At 38.3% G+C, this 21,386-nt stretch overlaps 1 protein-coding gene across 2 annotated transcripts in view; it reads right to left on the reverse strand.

Annotated features, from left to right (window-relative positions):
- Positions 1 to 8,782: 8,782 nt before the first annotated feature.
- The window catches only part of LOC122801161 (anosmin-1-like), a 1,574,635-nt gene continuing 1,562,031 nt past the window's right edge, over positions 8,783 to 21,386 (reverse strand). For both annotated transcript variants that reach the window (XM_044070721.1, XM_044070720.1), the window contains 2 exons: positions 20,410 to 20,551; positions 8,783 to 9,921 (listed from right to left, as the gene is read on the reverse strand). In XM_044070721.1, the coding sequence (XP_043926656.1) occupies positions 9,900 to 9,921; positions 20,410 to 20,551 (164 nt within the window). In that variant the 3' untranslated portion in view covers positions 8,783 to 9,899. The remainder of the gene's footprint in view (positions 9,922 to 20,409; positions 20,552 to 21,386) is intronic.

Raw genomic sequence — 21,386 nt, forward strand, 5'->3', positions numbered from 1 at the left:
GCTAAATCTGGACTTCCTGTGTCAAGTTTGACACCCAGGTTTGGACTGAATATAATTTAAAACTGATTTTAAGAAGTAGAAGCATTCAGATGGTTGGGCTAGTGAGAGATGTATCATGTAAGTCTGGAATTCTGCAGTTAAAATGAAAACAGAAGCTGTGCTGACATGTACGTTTAATTCTTATAGAAACCTCTGATTGTGTACAAGCATAGTGACATTCCAGCTCTAAATAAAGTTCACTGAAAGTTGAATCCCATACTGTTTCTTCCAAGGGATTCTATTTCCTTTATACTGTCTGTTCTGAATTCACTTTTTGTTTCTGTATTAACTATTATAAACTCAAACACAATTGTCACTTACCTCAGCCATGCTGTTTTATCTGGCAAAAGCATTAATGAACAGTTAGGTTTAAAACAGGACACATCAACGGCAGGTAGTGCCAACCCCAAAGTGCACCACTGCTTGGAAGATCAGAGGAGAAACGTAGGTTAGAATATTAATAAGTGAATAGTACTGGAATCAGCAGATAGAGCATGTGCAGAGGCTATGGTACACAAGGTGTGAAAGCTGTGTGGACAATCATAAGGGCTAACAGGTGGTGCAGTGTGCAATAGGATGACCTTGATTTATATGAAATTAGGTAACAGTGGTGTGTGTGTTGGGTGCATGGAGTTTAGTATACAGAAAACTCTTCCAGTTTGGAGAAAGGAATAATAATAATAAGAATAGCAAGAGTACTTCTGGGAAACAGCAGGTGTGTGTGTGTGTGTGTGTGTGTGTGTGTGTGTGTGTGTGTGTGTGTGTGTGTGTGTGTGTCTGTGTGTGTGTGTGTGTGTGTGTGTGTGTGTGTGTGTGTGTGTGTGTGTGTGTGTGTGTGTGTGTGTGTGTGTGCATGTGTGTGTGTGTGTGCGTGTGTGTGTGCGTGTGTGTGTGTGTGCATGTGTGTGCACGCGTGTATGTGTGTGTGTGTGCGTCTGTGTGTGTGTGTGTCTTTGTGTCTGTGTGTCTGTGTGTCTGTGTGTGTGTGTGTGTCTGTGTGTGTACACGTATGTGTGTGTGTGTGTGTGTGTGTGTGTGTGTGTGTGTGTGTGTGTGTGTGTGTGTGTGTGTGTGTGCGTGTGTATGTCTGTGTGTGTGTGTGTGTGTGTGTGTGTGTGTGTGTGTGTGTGTGTGTGTGTGTGTGTGTGTGTGTGTGTGTGTCACATTTCTCTTCATGTAGGGAGGAAAGAGCTATGACACTGAGAATGAGGGATGGAAGACCACTGGATGGAAGACAGACTAAATAATCAGACAGTGGCAGTGATAAGAGGAATGAGAGGAACAACAGAGCAAAGGTCCAGAACATATGAAACACTGACATATTGGCAGATAGGAGGAAAACAGTGAGATGTAGGCAGAAGCAGGGTAGAAAATGACAACAGTTTTAGGGGCAATGGTACTTATCATGATAAGACTGACAGGAACATTCCTCAAAAACAGTGACAGGAAGATCCCCAAATACTATGACAGCAAAACATAGGAATCCAGAAATAATGGCATGGAATGGACAGTAGTAAAGGACAGTGAGAAGGGAAACATGGGAAGAAAATGTATGTCAATGGAACAGCTGCTCTTGAATACATACAGGGATATTTCTTTACAAGTTATGTTAGGGGAGGGAAGGAAGAGAGAGAGAGAGAGAGAGAGAGAGAGAGAGAGATTTATTTTCAGCAAAACACTATGCCAGGACTCATGTTGGACAGCAAAAATCATATTATATTGAAAATGGTCATAAAACATAAAGAGACTGTGTATACTGGGACAAAAGATACAAAACACAGCAGAACACTGTTACTTTGCACTAAGGTAGGCAATTTGGTTGAATTCTATGAGGTGCTGCCAGAGGCAGGTGTGATTATTACAAGGAAAAAGTCAGACTAAGGAGAGAACTCCAAAATTCATTGCAAGACAGGAGGAGTAATAATGAGAACAGAGTAAATAGTGACTGGAGGTATTTACAGAAGGATCAAGAGGCAATATACCACAGGAGGTCGCACAATAGGAGGGTAAGTCAGACAGCAGTGATATGAAGTCACACAGTAGGAAGAGGGTTTTCAGTAAGCAGTGGTGTGCTCTCCATTTGACAGTAGTTATAGCGGAGCTCAAATGAGCCACCACAGGGAAGGATGATGCTTCACCAGGGAGAAGTCTAGGCACCCTGCTGGGCCAATAAGCTGGCTTACTCTGTGTCACCTGAGTCTCACTGCAGAGAGGATGACCTAATAAAAGATTGTTCGATAGAAACAAAGGGGCTGTAGGGTTCTTGTCTCACTTATGGACTCCCGCTATTGTGACACACATGGGCTGACTAGGTGCAGGCAAAGCAGCCATTGAGATTTGCCCTGCTGCAAGGTAGACAAAAGAAATCCTACTTTAAATAAAAAGTCATTGGATTGACATCTGACAAATAAGGACTAAATCAACCCACTCATATTGAAAAAAAAACAAAACAATCAAAATAGCTGCACACCATGTACATAAAAGACTATCGCTGATGGAAAATAAATAAATAAACAAAATAAAACGTTTTTTTGTTTTTTTATGGGGAGCAGGCCCTTTTGTACATCCACATGGAAGTCTTTGACCTCTACATCACCTTACTTAAATATGTTGACAAATTAGTACGACAACCAAAAGGAAGGAGCTGAAGAATAAAAAAAAAATTATATAGGTTTTACTTAAAGACAGGATAACCATTTATACTAAAAAGGTATTAAAACCAGTTTTAGAGAACAGCAGACACTTTTATGTATGCAAACAGTGCTCAGAATCAGCCACAACTGTGAAGTGTTTAATAATAAATGCAAATGTGAATCTATGGTTGTCATATCACATGTTGCAAAAGAAATCTGGCTGGGACTAAGATGTCAACATTCGTTCATTCATTCATTTTGCAAAACCTGCTTTTTTCTGTTATTCTGGGGTACAGAGTAGCCAGAGCCCAAACCAGAAAAAAACAAGCATAAGGCATAGATCCAATCCTAGATGGAAAGCCAATCAATGTAAGATACAAACAGATGCACATTCACATTCACACAAACACACACATACGTATGCGTGCACACACACACACACACACACACACACACACACACACACACACACACACACACACACACACACACACACACACACACACACACACATTCTGAATCACATCTAAAGGCAATTCTGAAATCATCAACTCAACCTGTGTGAGTGTTGGTGTTCCCTCTGCACTTGTGAGACAATTACATTGATCACTGGACTAGTATAATGATCAAATACAGACTCACATTTGAAACTGGGACTTTATAAAAACTTCATTAAGTAGCTGTAGACAGAATCGCAAGCATTTCCTCCTCGTGGTGTAGTATTATTAATGGAACCAGTAATGTACTGTACAGAGAAGAAGTAATTCATACAGATACAGTATGAAGACGGGAATAACTCTATGAGCTGTTGTCATGTAGGCCGATGACAATGCACAATGTGAGGAAGAGTGTAACAGCCCACCCCCCCGAACTATATGTACCAACTCTGGGATCACACTACAGTATAGAAAAACACATGTTGGGCAAGTGTTTACTTGCCCTGGGAGCAGTTTGCCATTCAGGTATTTTGTTTTCAAGATTATAGTCTGGCGAAAATGAAATTCGATGATATGGCCGTTCAAATATTAGAAGGGGATCCATAAATGCGTGTGTGTGTGTGTGTGTGTGTGTGTGTGTGTGTGTGTGTGTGTGTGTGTGTGTGTGTGTGTGTGTGTGTGTGTGTGTGTGTGTATGTGTGTGTATATATATATATATATATATATATATATATATATATATATGGGCCTACTTCAAAACATTGAAATCTCATAACAAAGAAATTCAAAACATTTTGACCATAACATCAAAAACCCAAAACAATGAAAACTCAGAACACTAAAAGTGTGCATCATAACATAGAAAACTACAATGCACATGTAAATAACATCCCCTCCACCTATAACAACACCAAAGTAAGAAACACACTTTTTACTACATTTCTGCGAGGAGACAAGCCCTCCGTGCCCCCCCCCGTCCCCCACCCCTTGTAAATTAAATATACCAACTCCTAGATCACACTATAGTAGAAAAAAGTTAATTTCCTAACCCCACTGTAACATGATCACCATACAGAATGTTAACATATGGATGTGTTGCTTTCATGGAAGTTAAGTTAGTGTTCTGAGAAGTGCTGGGAGAAGTGAGTAGGGGAAAAAGTGTTTATTTTGCCAATCTGTATGTGTTTTAGGCCATACAGGTAAGAGATTTAGACATTATGTTTACATTCTGTATGGTGAATGCGATACAGTGAAGTTAGGAAATTAACTTTTTTCCACTGTAGTGCGATCTTGGAGTTGGTATATTTAATTTATGGGGGGGAGTGAAGGGAAGAGCCCCCTGCAGAAGCATAGTAAATGTGTGTTTGTTAGTTTGTTGCTGTTATAGGTGGAGGGGATGTTATTTACATGTGCATTGTAGTTTTCAATCTTATGATGCAACATTTCGGTGTTTTGAGTTTTCAATGTTTTAAAGTAGACCCATATATATATATATATATATATATATATATATATATATATATATATATATATATATATATATGGTTTCCATTAATTTGGTCAACAGGAGGTTTGGCTGATATTTGTTTAATTGGCTACATTTGATTGATTATACAGATATTCAACAACTGTCCGAGATAGACAGTCTTCAGGAAGTGCAATATTCCCTTTCTCCATGGACTGTATGATCTCAGAGTTAGTATATATAATTAGAAGGGGGTGTGGGGGTAAAAACCTTGCACTTGGGGGTGCAGGGAGCTAGCAAAAAATGTTTTAAAGTTGTATATACCAAGGTTATTCCTCAGCACATGCATACTTGGTAGTCAAAAGTTTTGATTTTCGACATACAGTAGCTTATCCTCAGGATGCTGATATACATGTTAAATGACCAAATGAAGGTATATTGCATATATATATATATATATATATATATATATATATATATATATATATATATATATAAAATGTTCTACTGCTCTGCACCGAAAGAACACTTCTTCGAAATAGAGCAGGAAACCCACACTTTAGTGAAAGTTCACTTCAACGAAAGTGCACTTTCGCTGAAGTCTAGTTCCGTGGGTGACCCCAAAAACCCCCTGCTAAAACATGTTTTTGCCCCTTCACCCCCCCATGTGGGAGGCTATGCCCCCCACACGCCCCCTACTTAAATATACCAACTCCGAGATCGCACTACAGCAGGGAAAAGGGAATATTCCCATTCCACGCTGTAATGTGACTGCCGATGTCAATGTTCGAAGTTTCACTACTTCAAACAAGTGGACTCGGTGAAGTGAGTTCGAAGAAGTGAAACTTCGAACATCTGCACGGATCCCATAAATATATATATATATATATATATACACACACACACACACACACACACACACACACACACACACACACACACACACACACACACACACACACACACACACACACACACACACACACACTCACACACATGTGCATGCGCTCCTGTGTGCATATGTGTACGCTTCTACTTAGTGGAGGTATGCATTGGAAATCACAAGATGTGCTTCTACAAAAGCACAGTGGACTGTCGCCTGCTAGAGTACTTCAGTAAATGCAAGTTAATAGTTTTGGTAGATAGTTTCTGTATTTATCACATTATATCTATGACTGAAGTGTTTCAAGATTGTTATGCACATTGTGTATCTTATTTGCATACGCCACCCACACCAGGTGTCTGTCTGGTGTGCAGGAATATATTACTTTTGTTGCAGCCCTCTTCATTAGGTATTGTCCTTTTTTGTGTTCTGGTCCTATGCAGTGCAGACCATCTTTCTGAAAGTCACCTTGAGATGACAAGGCTTCTGCTAACGTCTGTACGAAGCACTGAATTTCAGTAACATCCACAGAATCAGAATCAAAATTAAAATGTTGTTTGAAACAGATATGTCTAGAAGAAATTATGAGAGAACTTTTAAGTTTTCAACAGTTTTGCAACATACATTATAAGACATAAAAATAGCCATTAGAAGTTACTCAATGTTTATCCATTCTTATTGTGGGCAGACAGCCTTAGTTGGATTTTGCTGAGAATGTTGTTTAGGTTAACTGATATAGTCTTTACAGACTACATGCTGGAATTCAGTTCTCCTGCAGCTATGCAGCAACGTTTCCATGGAGATTAAGAAATAAGGACTATCAGAGCAATGGAAGCATTTGCATTCCCTGATAAAATTGTAAGGTTGATTAAGAGTATATGAGTGACTGGAGGTGAAAATTAAAGTGGGTGGGGTCCTCTCTGTAATCTCTGCTTGAGTAGAGGAACCGGGCATGGGTGCTCTCTCTCCCCTTTGTTATTTGCATTATAGTTAGAACCACTGGCAAAAAAATAAGGGACTCATAAATTCCAGGATATAACTGGTATGGTAGTCAAGACGAGCTGGGTGCATTTGCAGATGATATTATTTTATACATGACAAAACCAGAAAGGGACATTACAGTGCTGTGGAACATATTGAGACAATTTCATATCTTTTTGGGATACAAAATTAATGACGCTAAAACAAAGGTAATAGTGGTAAATTATGTACCCGCGTATGAATTGGTTCAGCAATACTGATACTTATGGGGATATGATAAAATGAAGTATTTAGGATTACGAATTAAACATTATTCCAGTGTAGCAGCTAAGGATATTTCGGAAGAGACTAAAAAGATAATACAAAAACTGAGAAAATGGAAGCTCTGTTATATTGTTATCGGTAGCAAGATACAAGCAGTTAAAATGTTTTAGTCCTTTTAGTCTTATACACGGGTCAGGCATATTTTTTTCAACCAGAGGAGAAGGTATAGACAGCAATTAATAAAGAGTAAAGAGCTGAAGGATTTTTTTCTGGGAGGGGAAGAATGCAAGAGTCAAGTGGGATAAGCTTATTCTTCCAATAGAACAGGGCAAATTGGGAATTACCCAATTTGAAGGGGTATTTCAGAGCAACACAGTTAAGGCTCCTATACATAGCACAAGCAGAAAACTATAATTCAATGTGGAAAGACATGATAATGAAACAGTGGGAGAAGCTCAAGAAACAAGGGGCGACTGGGATTTTGGATGAGGACCTCTAAGGAGAATAGCAATAATCACACAGAATATTTATTCGTAAAGTATGAGAAAGCATTATACGAACTAAGCCAACACAGGAATGGAGAAAGGCGATTCTATTGACAGGAATACAGACAATAGGCAAGAGGGAGCAGAATTTATTGGAGAAAAGTGGCAAAGGAGCCAAGGTATTGGGAGCAAATAACTAGAGAATGAGAGGTAAGAGGATGGGAGTACGTCAAGAACCTACTTGGACTGCAGGTTGGAGACTGCCTTCCATGTCAAGGATTGATAGAGTATTTCAATGAGAAAGAAATGGGGGGTCTTAAATGAAAGACTAGCACTGCTAGAGTTTTTAGTAGAGTCTAGAACAGAGGTTGCTGTTAAGAAAGGAATAATTAGTAGAGCATATAAAATTTTGCATGATAACTATAAGAATCAATCAGAGGAGGTTAGAAAGGACTGGGATTGGATAAGCAATTCACAAAGAAACAATGGGGGATATATGCATGTCTCCCGAATATGCAACAAAGTCTAGGAGATTTAGGATCTTTGCTTGTAAGCATTTACATAAGAATTTTATACCCCAAGTAGACTCCAAAGAATTTTTCCTCAGGGAGACAGCAAATGTTGGAGGTGTGACGAACAACAAAAAGGTGACTGGAAACATACTTTCTGGGAGTGTAATGAGTTGGCAGACTTTAAAGATTCCCTGCAGACTGCTCTGTCAGAGATGCTGGGTGAGCAAATTGGTGTAACTAAGGAAATAATTTTTTTGAGCTATGGTACAGAATCAGAATTGCCTAAACATAGTAAGGCCTTGCTGAGTCTAATTACGGTGGCTGCAAGAAAGCAATTACTAGAAAATGGGAATCAAAGTCTAAACCAAGTGTACTAGTAGTAGTGAGTATAGTAACAGAGATAAAACAACTGGAACTTTAGAAAAGGGTAGGAGCAAATTACATAAGAAAAAATGGGAAGTGTGGGATCCATACTACGCAGAGGAGGAATGAGGTTTAAAAGAAGGCAGGAAATGATTGAGCTATGTAATAGTTGACTGACAATGACTGGATGTATTATAAGTGATGTATAATGTTTGCAGCTGGAGTTGTGTCACATGGTTTGTAATGTTTGTTTGCAACTGAGACTGTGTCGTTATGGTTTATTTTCATTTATATAAATGTAAGACTGCCTATGTCATACATGATCATTTAAGAAAGATGTTACTTGTTTAAAAAAAAATAAGAAATAAGGACTGCCTGCATGAAGCTTGCAGTAAATGTTCTCCTTTTTTTTGGCACAAAAAAATGACACATTTCCCAAAGGATGTATATGTGACAACCTATATAACACACAGCCCTGAGTACAGTAAGCCTTTTTTTTCCCTGTTTGTCCCATACCTGCTGACCATCAAGTCTTCCCTTACCACACATAACCCCATTTTGTTCTCTCATTATGAGGGGGTCCCAGAGCCAGGGGTGTGACAGCCCTCACTTACGTGAATAAACCATGCACTTGCCTCTTTCTAAATTAGTTAGTTTTCTCCAGCACACATACAACTTGGCTCTAAATCCTAGAACTACATGAAAGTTTCAAAAACTAAACAGTGTTTTAGTCATATTTAATAATCTTTAAATGCAAGATGTCACTAAATTGCATCAAGTACAGCATAATTATGACAAAAGCATTATAATAACTTAGTATACTTCTTGTCAAAGTGGTAGATATTCTGATGTACACTCCTTGGAGCTTTTCAGATAATTTTTCCCTCATGAACATTCATTTTTTTTTTATTTTTCTTATTAAACAGTAAATCAGTTATCAGTGAATGAAGTACATGATCTTTAATCTATAATTCCTTTTCAAGCTGCTGGAACAGACACAGAACTTTATAGCAGTATGCTTCACTTAAACCAAAAGTCTCCACTTTGAATCACTGAATGCTTTTATGATATCTTTTTTTTACCAACATCAGCTGTGACCTTCTTTAGTGCCTCCTCTGCAGAGAGAGCAGCACCTTCTAGGTCTTGTCTTGGAAGCTCTGAAACTGTGAGTGTAGGAAGGTGGTAGTATGTGTCTGAAGAGCAGATGGAAGACTCCTTTAACTTGCACCAGTCACTTTTGTCACAATGCAGAACTGCCACAAACAAGTGGACAAGTGCTCACTGTATATGAGAGTCTTCCCCAGGTGTTATCCCAAAGAGCACAGCATGCATATTTGTTTTTTAAATAAGTTTAATTTGTACTGTCATGACTTGTGTAGTTAGAGACTTTAATTGTAAATTTTTAAAATCAGTCTTAACTGTTCATTGGCTTATCAGTCTGTTGTTTGAAACGTGCATTGCTTACTTGCCATATTCAGGAGAAACAGCTGCTACAGGTCAGGATCTTAGTGATAAAAAGCATCCAGGTGAAAGATATTTTAAGTACTTTATGTTGCAACAAAATCATTCACTTTCAGCAGTTATTTCTTCTGGAAATTAAACATCCCACATATTTTAACAGTGAGTTACTTTTCAGAAAAGTAAGGTTTGCCAGTGACACTGAAATGCCTGTGCCTGCAGTTGTCTGTAAAGTCAGGCTATTGTCTGCTGAAGCATGACGTCCTGCTGATACTACAAGCAGCATGTATGTTCCTTTTGGTCAGCACTCATGCTCATGATATCTTTGGATGACTGTTGTTCTAGTTAAGTTCGTTTACAGGCTGTGACTCTGCTTCATTCACATCAGTTGAGTGCAGCACCTGTGATTTTAACATACAATTCTAGGATTAGCAAAGATGAGCATTTCTTATAAAAATACAAACATTTCTTAATATCATAAAAGTTACCAATCAACTGGTTTAGTCAAATAGGGTCATTAGAGATTAGCACTTCTTCCATCTCCACGATACTATTTCAGGATCTCTTGTTTTCCACTAAAAACTTAATATGTCATTTTATGAATTCTTCTGAAGCAATTTAGCAGACACAGTTGATCAAATGACATCACTTAATTCTGCTACTTGCTGTCTTACTTTTCGCATTATTTCTTAAGATAATAACTCTCTCCCTAGTGGCTATTAATTGCATTGCATGAGGTTTGTGTATTTTCAGACATATAAATTATCACAAAACTATTTTCGACATAAACCACTGCAACTATATTTCTGTCAATAAATCACAACTAACAAATTGGATTAAACAATAATTAAAAAAGAAAACCTCATATTTGAAAAATCCTATGCAACAGAAAGAGTCTTTTGCAAAAATGTAGTGATGTGCTTTTAATTAAAACTGGAAAGAATATCAAACTAAACAAAGCAAACATGAAAGTCATTGAGGAATAAGTTTAAATGGAGATCTGCAAAATATCACTAACTGCGTAAAGCTGGGCCTTTGATGACATTAAAAACTATAATTTACAGAAAAGGATATTATGGATTTGCTGTATGTGATGATCACTGTTGATATGAAACCCAGACCCCATGTGCAAAAATGGGGAAAGGGGGGTTATGGAAGGATGGATGGATGGAATGAACTTTGGATCAGAAAATGTAGGTTTTTAAAGGTGTAATTACTATGAAAAATCCTGTGAGGCTTTAGAAGTGGCCTATGTAAATTAGGGACAGCTACATCCTGCAATTAAATAAATCTGACAGAAATGACATGCAAACATTAGCACCAAAATCGGTCCACTTTATATTTTGGTCAGAAGGCTGTACCATGTACAATAAACTCTCAGTTAACCGGCACCCATGGGGATTGGTAGATGCTGGATAAATGTAATTTCTGGTTGCTTGAGAGTTACTATTAAAAACAGACCTCACAAATACTGTACCCTATACCATACCATACCATACCATAAACACTGTATTGATTTGATTTTAATATTGAAATACAGTAATTAAAATTCTGGCTGCAATAATAATATTCTACAGTAGAGAATCGATTATCCAAACTAATTGGGACCTAGGGTAGTTCAGATAAACAAATTGTTTGGATAATCAAACATATAATTGAACTGGATAAAAAACTTCTAAAATCTTGGTTTTCTGCATGCAAGAATACATTTTTTAACCATTCAGTGATTCCAATGGACAATAAAGAATATTTTTCATACACGAGCTGGCTACAAGCTCAAAAACATGCTCAATTAAATACATGTAATGTTTACATATTCAAACTTTGATTTTTCTTACCTGAAAACTTTGGAAGGCTGGTTCTGACAACTGACGTTTCTGATAATCGACATTCGGATAATTGACTCTCTATTGTAACTTCTCTTTCCACTAGAAAGCATGGAACCTGACTGGATTGGAATTGAATGAATTGAACAGAGAGAGAGAGAGAGAGAAAGTGAATGCATGTATGAAAGCAGAAGCAACTGTGTGTGAGAGATCGGAGAGATGTATGAAAGCTGAAGAGAGTGTGTGTGAGAGATCAGAGAGAAAGAGTGAATGCATGTATGAAAGCAGAAGTGAAAGTGTGTGAGAGATCGGAGCAATATATGAAAGCTGAAGAGAGTGTCTTTGAGAGATCAAAGAGAGAAAGAGTGAGTGAATGCATGTATGAAAGCTGAAGAGACTGTGTGGTGTGAGAGAGATCAGAGACAGAATGTGCAATCTGATGCAAACTGAGTGAGTATGGAGCAAGTGTTAACATTTTAGCGATTTGACTTGTTGGGTTTGACTTGTTCTCAGGTTAGGGAGAGAGGGAATTTATTTGTATCTTTCTTTTTAAAACTAAAAACATAAGCTATGTTTCTGTGGGGGGGGGGGGACAGAAAGTGCAACACATGAAAAAACTGAATTGTTCATATTGTAGTGTATTTCTTTAATTTTTTTCTGGTTGCTTGAGAGTTCTGTTTGCTTGAGTTCCAGTTAACTGAGACTTTACTGTAAATCAGTTAGTTTACACAGTGATGATATATTTACACATAGTTTCTAACTATGCCTGTTACGATGCACTACACTTTGCACACCGCACTGTCAAAAACCTGAAATCAGTCCCTGAGTGGATCAGCAGATTACCCTTGTTAACAAGTTATAAACAAATGAAAACTGGCTGCAAAACCATTTATTTATTGTTAGAGTAAAGGAAATGTACAGTGAGACACGGGGAGGAAGTAAGTAGTGAGGTCTTCCCCGGTTTGGAGAGGACCCAGAGTCTAATATCAACACAAGTGACATTGTAGATAAACTGTAAGAAAAAGCTGTGTATCCTTTCATATTATGAAAATAATATGTCACATGACTGACAAGTGGGATGGCACAGAAAGAAAGAAAGAAGTGGGTCTTGTGAAGGCTGGAAGAATGGTCAGATGTATGGTGGTTTTGTGGGGAAAGAAAGATGTCACACTTGGGGGTGGGTGAAATCACACCAAACTAAAACAGAAATAGCCCTTTAGTTATTGCAGCAGATGATGCAATGATGGAAAATCAGTGTGTGAATGCAAGAAGGATGGTGGGTTAGATTCAGAGGCATCCTGGGATATACCTTATCAGGAGAAAATAAGAAGTTATTATTCATCTGTTCTGATGGTGTTAAATCATGAGGACTACTGGGCACAGGACTGGGGATCACCCACCTCTGTGGATACAATGAATGGAAGTTGTGCAGAAAAATGGCACAGGGACTCTACAAAAAGTTATATGAAAGGGGAGTGAGAGAGACAGAGTAGACTTTATATGTACACCACTGATGAAAAGACAATGCAAAGAAAAGAGTGACGTTTAATTTCTTTAAATGACTTAAAATCCATTTAGATAGCACTTTTTGTAAATTATGCTAATGAAGAAAAAAAGAGACTGATGGATTTGAGGGAAGCTTTTAAGAACTTAAAAAGCTGTAGCATGGTCTGTCAGTGATCATTTCTTCAAGTCCTGTTAGACGGCATTTAGTCAAATTAATTGTTTTCTGTGGAAGGGCATTGATACGCTGCTCTATTCAAGCAAGAAAGCCCCCTGGCCTGTACTCTGCCCCACATATAATTGTAAATATCTTTAAATCCCAAAAGCTTAGACAAAGTTATCATTTCAGAAGTCTAAAAGCTGCATTTGACTGGCTGGCTCTGGCTTTGAAGAAACACTCCTCTACAAGGCACCTGGGATGCTCAAAATGTAGGTAGGAAACGTACAGAAGATGAAGAGCACAAAAGCAAGACAACTATATGAAAAGCTGAACTGTGGCCAACATTATCAAAGATAATTAATGGATATGTTTTACCTTACATGCACATCAAAGGCAAATGGAATGGGTACTTACAGCAGCCACTGAGTCATGAAAACTCCACAGAAGCTGCACTGCCTCAGACACAGCCTACGATGAAAGAGGAAGAAGGACAATGCAGTAGGGGAAAGCATCAGGATTAGGTGAAGTCACAACAGATATGATCAAGATGTTGGACTAGTTAGGGAAGAAATGGCTTCACAGGATACTCATAGCAGTATGAGGATGAAGGTGACGTGTCAGTATACAAGAAGAAAGGTGACATTCACAACTGTGGACCATACAGGGCATCAAGCACCTGTCACACTGCATGAAAGCACTAATAAATGAGTATGCAGAGTATTAGAGAGGGAAAGGAAGGAAGAAAGAAAGAATTACGAGAAGCGAGCAGTTTGGATTCAGATCAGGATGCAGCACAACTGACCCCATGCCTGCAGTCAGACAGATAGTGGAGAAGAAGCTAGAGATCAGGAAAGAGTCCAACTGACATTTTAAACTTAGAAAAAGCATATGACTAGGTCCCTAGAAGGCTGATTTGGATGTTTCTGTGACTGAAGTTACAGAAACATTGATGAGATTAGTGCAGACCAAGTATAAGGACCCAATGATGCAAGTATGAACAGTTTTCAGATTCACAGAGAGGTTCCCAGTGGGAGTGAGTGTGCATCAGAGTTCAACTCTGAACCCACTTCTGGTCATACTGATGATGGACTACATTATCAAACAGGTTGGATGGGACAGATCAACAAACATGTTGTAAGCAGGTGATGTGGCATTACAAGCAGACTCTCAGCAAGAACTTCAGCAAATGATAGGGGAATGGAATGCAAATCTGAAGACACATGAGATGAAGCTGAGTATAGCTGGGACAGTTGTAATGGCAGTAAATGGGGGAAATCAGGAGAAGGTGAAGAATGCGATAGAAGGGAAAATAGTGGAACACGTTAACAGCTACAACTATCTTGGAGACGTGGTTGAAGAGAAGGGATGCCTGAATGAATAGGTCACAGCTGCAATCAGAGAGGCTGTATTTCAATGGTACAGAGAATCAGAGGTAGTATAGAAGAATGCCAGTGAAGCTGAAAAGCAAGATGTACAAAACAGTGGTGTGACCAGTACTACTGTGTGGTACAGAAACCTGGGTAGGAAAGCCAGAACAGATGAGGAAAACAGAGATAATGGAGATGAAGTGCCTGAGTAGGATGGTAGGATGCACACTGTGGGACAGATGTCCTATAGTACTAGACCCTCAGTGTTACATGGTGTTTGCATTTCATTTATTAATATTTTACCTTCAGTAATATATTTTTCTTTATGATTATGTTTTAGATCTTTTTGTAATTTGAGCCTGAAAGATGTAATCATTTTGATAATTTTGTCAGAAATATTAACTATTTAGTATGTCAACAAGTTAAAAATCTATTAAAAATGTAGTTATGATAATTGGGTATAAATCAGACTTTTTGACTTCCGGATTAAATACTGCACTGTATAACTGAGAGAGGTATAACATCTGACCATAACTTGACACTGGGAGCTGAAGGAAACCAGAAAAGAATGGACGGCTATACATTCCTTTTTGATTATTTTATATATATTGTTTTCAGAGGCTGTGCATTGTTTAGGTGATGGTTACGTTCTGTAATACAGTTGTGTCTTTATCAAGTTAAGAATTTACTAGCTACTAACCATTAAAAAGACATGCATAATGTGTATCTCTGCTGATGGTGTGATAAAATGGACAAGCGAGAGGTGATGAGTGATTCTTGAGCAGTACAGACTGCAGTTGTAAAACTCCAACTGTTCAGTAGCTTTGCTGTTAACAAAAATACTATCTAGGGCTGGAGGAGGATGAATACATTTCAGATTCATAAAAAATAGCAAAAACAGATGGCTAACTGTAGGTTTGGTAACATGATTTTAGTAAAGGGAAGATTAATGAAGACAACAATTATAGAAATGATTATTACGTACATTGAATCCTATTTGGAGAAGGAGCATATATAACTTGCTCATGCCCACATTTGATAAAATATTATCACAAATGTTGGCAGTGAGATTTTTCAGTGTGTGCTACTATAAATCCAATTTGCCAGATCCTGCACAAAACAGAAAGCACCCCTCCACCCCAACAGAATAATGTAACCTACTTTGAGGTGGCACAACAACAGAAAAGGTTATATTCAACTAGGAGGTGGAAGGAGTTTATAAATGGTGGGCGTTGAGGTGTTTCTCTCACACTCAGATAGCATTACTGGGTAGAATTTTGTGACTTCTGTCATGATAAAACTAACTTCAGTCAGTTACTGGCCTCTTTAGACACATTTTGTTTCTCTGGCTTTTTTACCAGGATACTGAGTGATGGTGCAATGCCTATAGTCTGTTTAAAATTTCTCCAAGTGAGTAAACTGGTGATGGTTCTTATGCTGGCATACTGGGCGCAGGATTAGTTGCCAGCTAAGTGACAGAGTGAGGCAGTAACCTACATACACTAAACAAAGGTTAAACTGAAAAGATGAGGATTCAGAATGGCAACCAGCCCAGTATGTTACCTTCTTTCATGTAGTCATAGATTCATACATATTCAAAGGCTATTGAATCTTATGACCATTTACACCTTGATAGTAACCTTTCTCAAGGCGCAGCTCCATTCTCCAGGAGGGCCACATCAGTCAATCCTGAAGTAAATTTGTGCAAACGCATTCAGTTATCTAGGTTATGTTTAAAAGAAAATACTGACTCGCACTGCCTAACATGCAGGGCAAGTTTATTACAGAGGTTTGGGGGGTCCTGGGTTATAAATCTGTCCTTCCACTAGGTTTAACTTGTTTGTTGGTGAAGATTTGGGTTCCTGGTTCTAGTATTGGTGGAGCCATTGGACTTGCAGAGATACAGGAGGTCTAGGACAACTGGCTCTCTAATGGCGCACCAAGCAAGTCAGAGATCTCCCCTCAAAAGTCTATACAACACTGAATATAGGGATACAGGTTCCTGCTTCTCTTGTTAGCTCTTAGGTATTTGATCTTGGTTAAGAACCTTTGGGGTGTTTCTAACGGCTTGATTTGTTTAGTAAGATACATCTTCAAGGAATTATTGTACTCAATAACTGATCTGATCATTACTGAGTATAATGGAATGAATACCTCTTTTGACTTTCATGATATTCCTTTGGCAATTTGCTGTGTTAAGTAAAAAGATTTTTCTGAGAACTGTTGTCACAGTATGCTCAACATTCAAAGGGAACTATCATCTAAGGTTCCTAGGTCTCTGACTATATTTCCATTTTGTGGTAGTGTGTTGTCTATACAGTATGATGAGGGGAGGGGAGAGGTTGTCTGCTTTAGATGATGCTAGTATTTAGTATTTAATTTAAGCTTGTTTTTAGTGCACCAAGAGTTTACTAGGGAGAATGCATTCTGGATGGTTTGGTTGTCAGATGGTGATTTAACAGCAACCCCCAGTTTGCAGTTATATGCAGACTTTTTTAGCCAGAGGTCTTAGTTGTCTACTTGGAGATCTGAGAAGTGAAGGCCAAAAAGTAGAGGTCTCAGTACTGATCCCTAAGGGACACTGCTGGACAATTTCATGTCTACCAATAAACCACCTGCTATTCTCACTGTGTGGGTTATGTGTTTCAGCTGTTTACTATCTTACATCTTACCACATACAGGTTGATTTCTAAAGCATTTAGCTGCTCCTGTATGATGCCAACATAAGGAATGGCCAGACTGATATGTTTTGTACATTGCATGGCCACCATTTGCAGCATCTGCAACCCTTTTGGAGGCATTTTCCATATTCAGTAGGCAGGATCTATCCTTCACAAAGCAAACTGTTGGTAGTCAAGTCTACCATTATTCTTGGTATTGTAGTTTATGAGGTCAGTCATAATGCATTCTATGGCTTTTCAGATGAGTTTTGTAAGACTGACAGGTCTGTAATTACCTGGGTTGTTTATAAAGCCATCCTTATGGAGGGACAATGCCACTGCAGTGTGTCACCCGTCAGGGGCACAACCAGTAGCTAAGCTTAGGTTACACAGTTTAAGAGTGGATCTGCAAGGACATGTTGTACAGAATTATTTAAGCAACCAGGTATATTGTCCAGTCCCATGGAGTAAGTACTTTTGGTCTTGATTAGCGCTTTCTGTTAAGATTCTTAGAGATAATTGGGGGAGTAAGAGATTCAGGTATTTCAGGGCTTTGGATAGAAGTCTCAGGATTGAAGCTGGCACTGAATTTGTTTGCAATGATATTGAAATGTCTTTTGGGACAGAATATGAGGTCATCATTTTGAAAAAGTTCAGAGCAATGAAGGATATTTTCTAACATGCCTAAAGAGTATTTTTGGCTTCAGAGGCCAGCCTAAGCTCATTGACGCCTTTTAGTAGACCTGGTATTGTTTTTTAGCTTTTTTTGTAATGCTTTAAATATTTTCCTTGAGAAGAAGTGGTGTTTTGGATCTGCTACATAATGTAAGGAGTTATTTCTTCTGTTGTACAGTTTATTCATAATGATGGTTGACCACCAACGTGGTTTATTTTTGAATTTTCTATTACACTTTTTTTTTGGTAGGGATTGCTAGCCCCCTGCATTTTTCTAAACCAGTGTAGAATTCCTTAATGAAGCTTGCTTCTGTATCAAGGTTAGGGGTGGTACAGTTGTAAGTGATTTACATATGTATATGTATGTATATACATACATTTACATATGTATATGTATGTATGCATGTATGTGTGTGTATATATATATATATATATATATATATATATATATATATATATATTTCCCCTTCACAAGATCAAATTACTGAAAGCTCGAAATTCATAAGCTCGAGCCCAGAATCTCGAGTTTTCAGTAACTCAAAATTGTTAAGGGACGCTTTTAAAATAAAAAAAAAGAAATATACTTACGTTTATGCAGGGAGCTAGGACCCCCTGCATCATTCCTGGTTTAATATGCGAGTTGTGTGACCGGAGTGGAAATTCTCTCATTGTGCGCTTATGCATATAGCGCGGAATGGGAGATTTCCCTTTTCCTTGCTGAAGTGCGATCTCAGAGTTTGTATATTTAAGTAGGGGGGTGTGAAAACCCTAGAAAACTGTTTTTTATTTGTTTTTGTTCCCCTGCACAATTTTGAGTTTATGAATATTCAAGATTCTGGCCAAGGGCATATGAATTTCGAATATTCATTCATTTGATCTTGTGAAGGGAACCATATATATATATATATATATATATATATATATATATATATATATATATATATATATACACACACACACACACACACACACACACACACACACATATATATATATATATATATATATATATATATATATATATATATATCATTTTTTTTTTTCATACAGTAGGTTGAGCTTGGCACATTTATTGTACTTAACTTCAGTGGAGTTTGCCATAGGGGGTTTTGAGAATTTAAAGGAAAAGCCACAAGTCTGTTGTCAGATTTCACTGGAGATGGGGATACGAGAGGGATAGAGTAAGAGGTGGCCATATTTGTAAGAATCAGGTCAAGAATGCTTGCCCTGTAGTATTAGTATGTCAGGGACTGGAGCACTATAAGAAGAATGGCACTTTTTATTCTGAATGCAGCAATAGATGGAGCAGTGAAGACTTGCTAACAGAATGTAAAAAATGTACATATAGTTAAAACAACATGTCATCAAGGATATCATAGATGAGTGTCGTAGGACATACAAAATCCTGGTCTTAATGCAAAGAAAAAAAGTAGAATAAAAAATGAGGAAAATTATAAATACACTCACAAATCACAACAGGGAACAGCATATGTCTGAAAACAGGATGTCTAAGTATGTGAAATAGTAGTGTTTATAGCATATAGTCAAGAGGCATTCTACGGGAATATGAGTTTCTTTTTATGTAAAGAACCTTTTTAACAAGTGCTAGCATGATGGTTGTCCCAGGCCATCTCTTTTATCCCATAACAGGCTTTAGGAAATGCTAGCATGAGTCCTTTAAACTGGCTACATTTTCCTCATTTTCATGCTTTGACTTTACTGCCTGCCCTCATGGGGTGGAGAGGTGGTGTTACTGGTATTTTGGCTGCAGACTATGCAAAACATATTACTGCCACTATAATGAAAATAACATATAACACACTGCCTGCCATTTGTTATTTTCATTACAGTTAGCATTTATTATTTGTTATTTTCTGTGTGGGCTGCACTGCACTTGTTACAGTCTCTCATGAGTTTGGAGAGCTGCTGCTGTACAAATGGTGTATTACAAAATAGAGAATATCAGACAAGGAAAAGATTATTTTTGCTCTCTTTTTGCCTGCATTGTCTGTCTGTCATTCATTAGCCCCCTCCCATTCATTTGCTCAATTTGTTCCCCATCTCCAAGGCAAGGGTCAACCAGAAGGGGCCATCATTCAGACAGCTGTTTGGGGTGGCTCAATATTTGTGTTTTTTTACTCTTATACTCTAGATCCACATGCACCCAAGAAGTACCAGAGATGGGATGTGCAATGAGTTGACTGTGGAGGCTGTCCCTTCGCTTTCACAAATAGCTTTCCCTCTAAGAATTTGTGCCCCTCCCCCAAAGCACTAACAGTGGTTTCCCCAGTCTCCACCAAGTACATTGCACTGCTCAGTGTGCCTGCAAGTTTGCACAACTGTTCTACTAGGAAAAGTGAGTGGACCAGATTCCTTCACCCATCCTCCTTCTTCCTGCCTGGCTCCTCAAGTCCTGGTGTCACGATTCAAGCCCTGGTCACCTGGCTCATGGACAGGACTGCATCCTTCTGCACCATGAAGCCAAGCAGGAAAGAAAATAGTTGAAAGGTATCTGCCATCTCAAGTACTATCAGTACAGCAGCTCTGTGTTTTACTACTAACGGCATCCTGCTGTTGCTGTCATACAGGGCTTATAATAAAGGAGTATCTGTTAAAGTGTGCAGCCTGCAGTTGCAGTGGAATTGAAACATTAATGGATATATGCAGTGGGTGATAACCACTTGTACTGGAAACTAACCTTAAGAAATGGTAGTGAAGATCTGTGGGGTTTGGAAGACTTTCGATGTTGCTGGCCCATCGCCTGCTGTTGAAAGTACCTGTACTTGAATTCTGTATGAAGTCATAGGTTGGAGATTCTCCACTGTGATGTAAGGCTGATCCTGAAAAAGAGCATACATATGCTTTAAAATACTATATCTGCTGTTCTGACACTACCAAATTAGAAATGCTGCATTCACTGTTATTAAATATCTGTTTTTAACATTCACATTTCCTGAACTTCAGGACACTTATTTATGCCATTTTTCTCTATTAGTACTCACTTATGATACTTTACCCATAAGAACAACCTTGTTATCCATAATAAACAAAAAAGCAGCTTCCTTCTAACTTGCTATATCAGTAATGCTTATATTGTACTACCGCTTCCTTTTACTCTTTGGTTTCCTAATATAGTTGTTAGATTAAGATTATCACTGTACTTTTTTTCCAACTTATTATATTGAGCATTTCTTTTAAAAATCATCCAGTTAAAGCACTTTCCCAGTTATATGGTATGTAGCTTATTTTATGCTTCACTTTCCAACTGCACCCAAATGTATAAAACAAAAATAAAACAAAAGCCCTTAGAAACTGTGACGGTTCCTACACCAGGCCAATAATCAAGGAGCCTCAATCCTTACCACTGACACCAGTGAGGGATGGCCACTAGAAGCAAAAATGGATACACACAATATTTTCAGATGCAGCTCTCTACACTCTGCACAATTTCCCTTAAAAGCATGCAAGGAGCACACTCCAGACCTGGGTCTGGGGTCTGTCTCTCTCTCTCTCTTTTCAGGCCCTAAACAAGACTCCACACTGACCACTTTGGAGCTCTGTATCCCTGTTCCAAGTAGCTGACACGCACATACACACACACACACACACACACACACACACACACACACACACACACACACACACACGCACACATGCACACACACACATACACAC

The sequence above is a fragment of the Protopterus annectens genome, chromosome 4.part1 (genome assembly GCF_019279795.1).
Source record: "Protopterus annectens isolate FY-2018-M chromosome 4.part1, PAN1.0, whole genome shotgun sequence".
Lineage (NCBI taxonomy): Eukaryota > Metazoa > Chordata > Ceratodontiformes > Protopteridae > Protopterus > Protopterus annectens.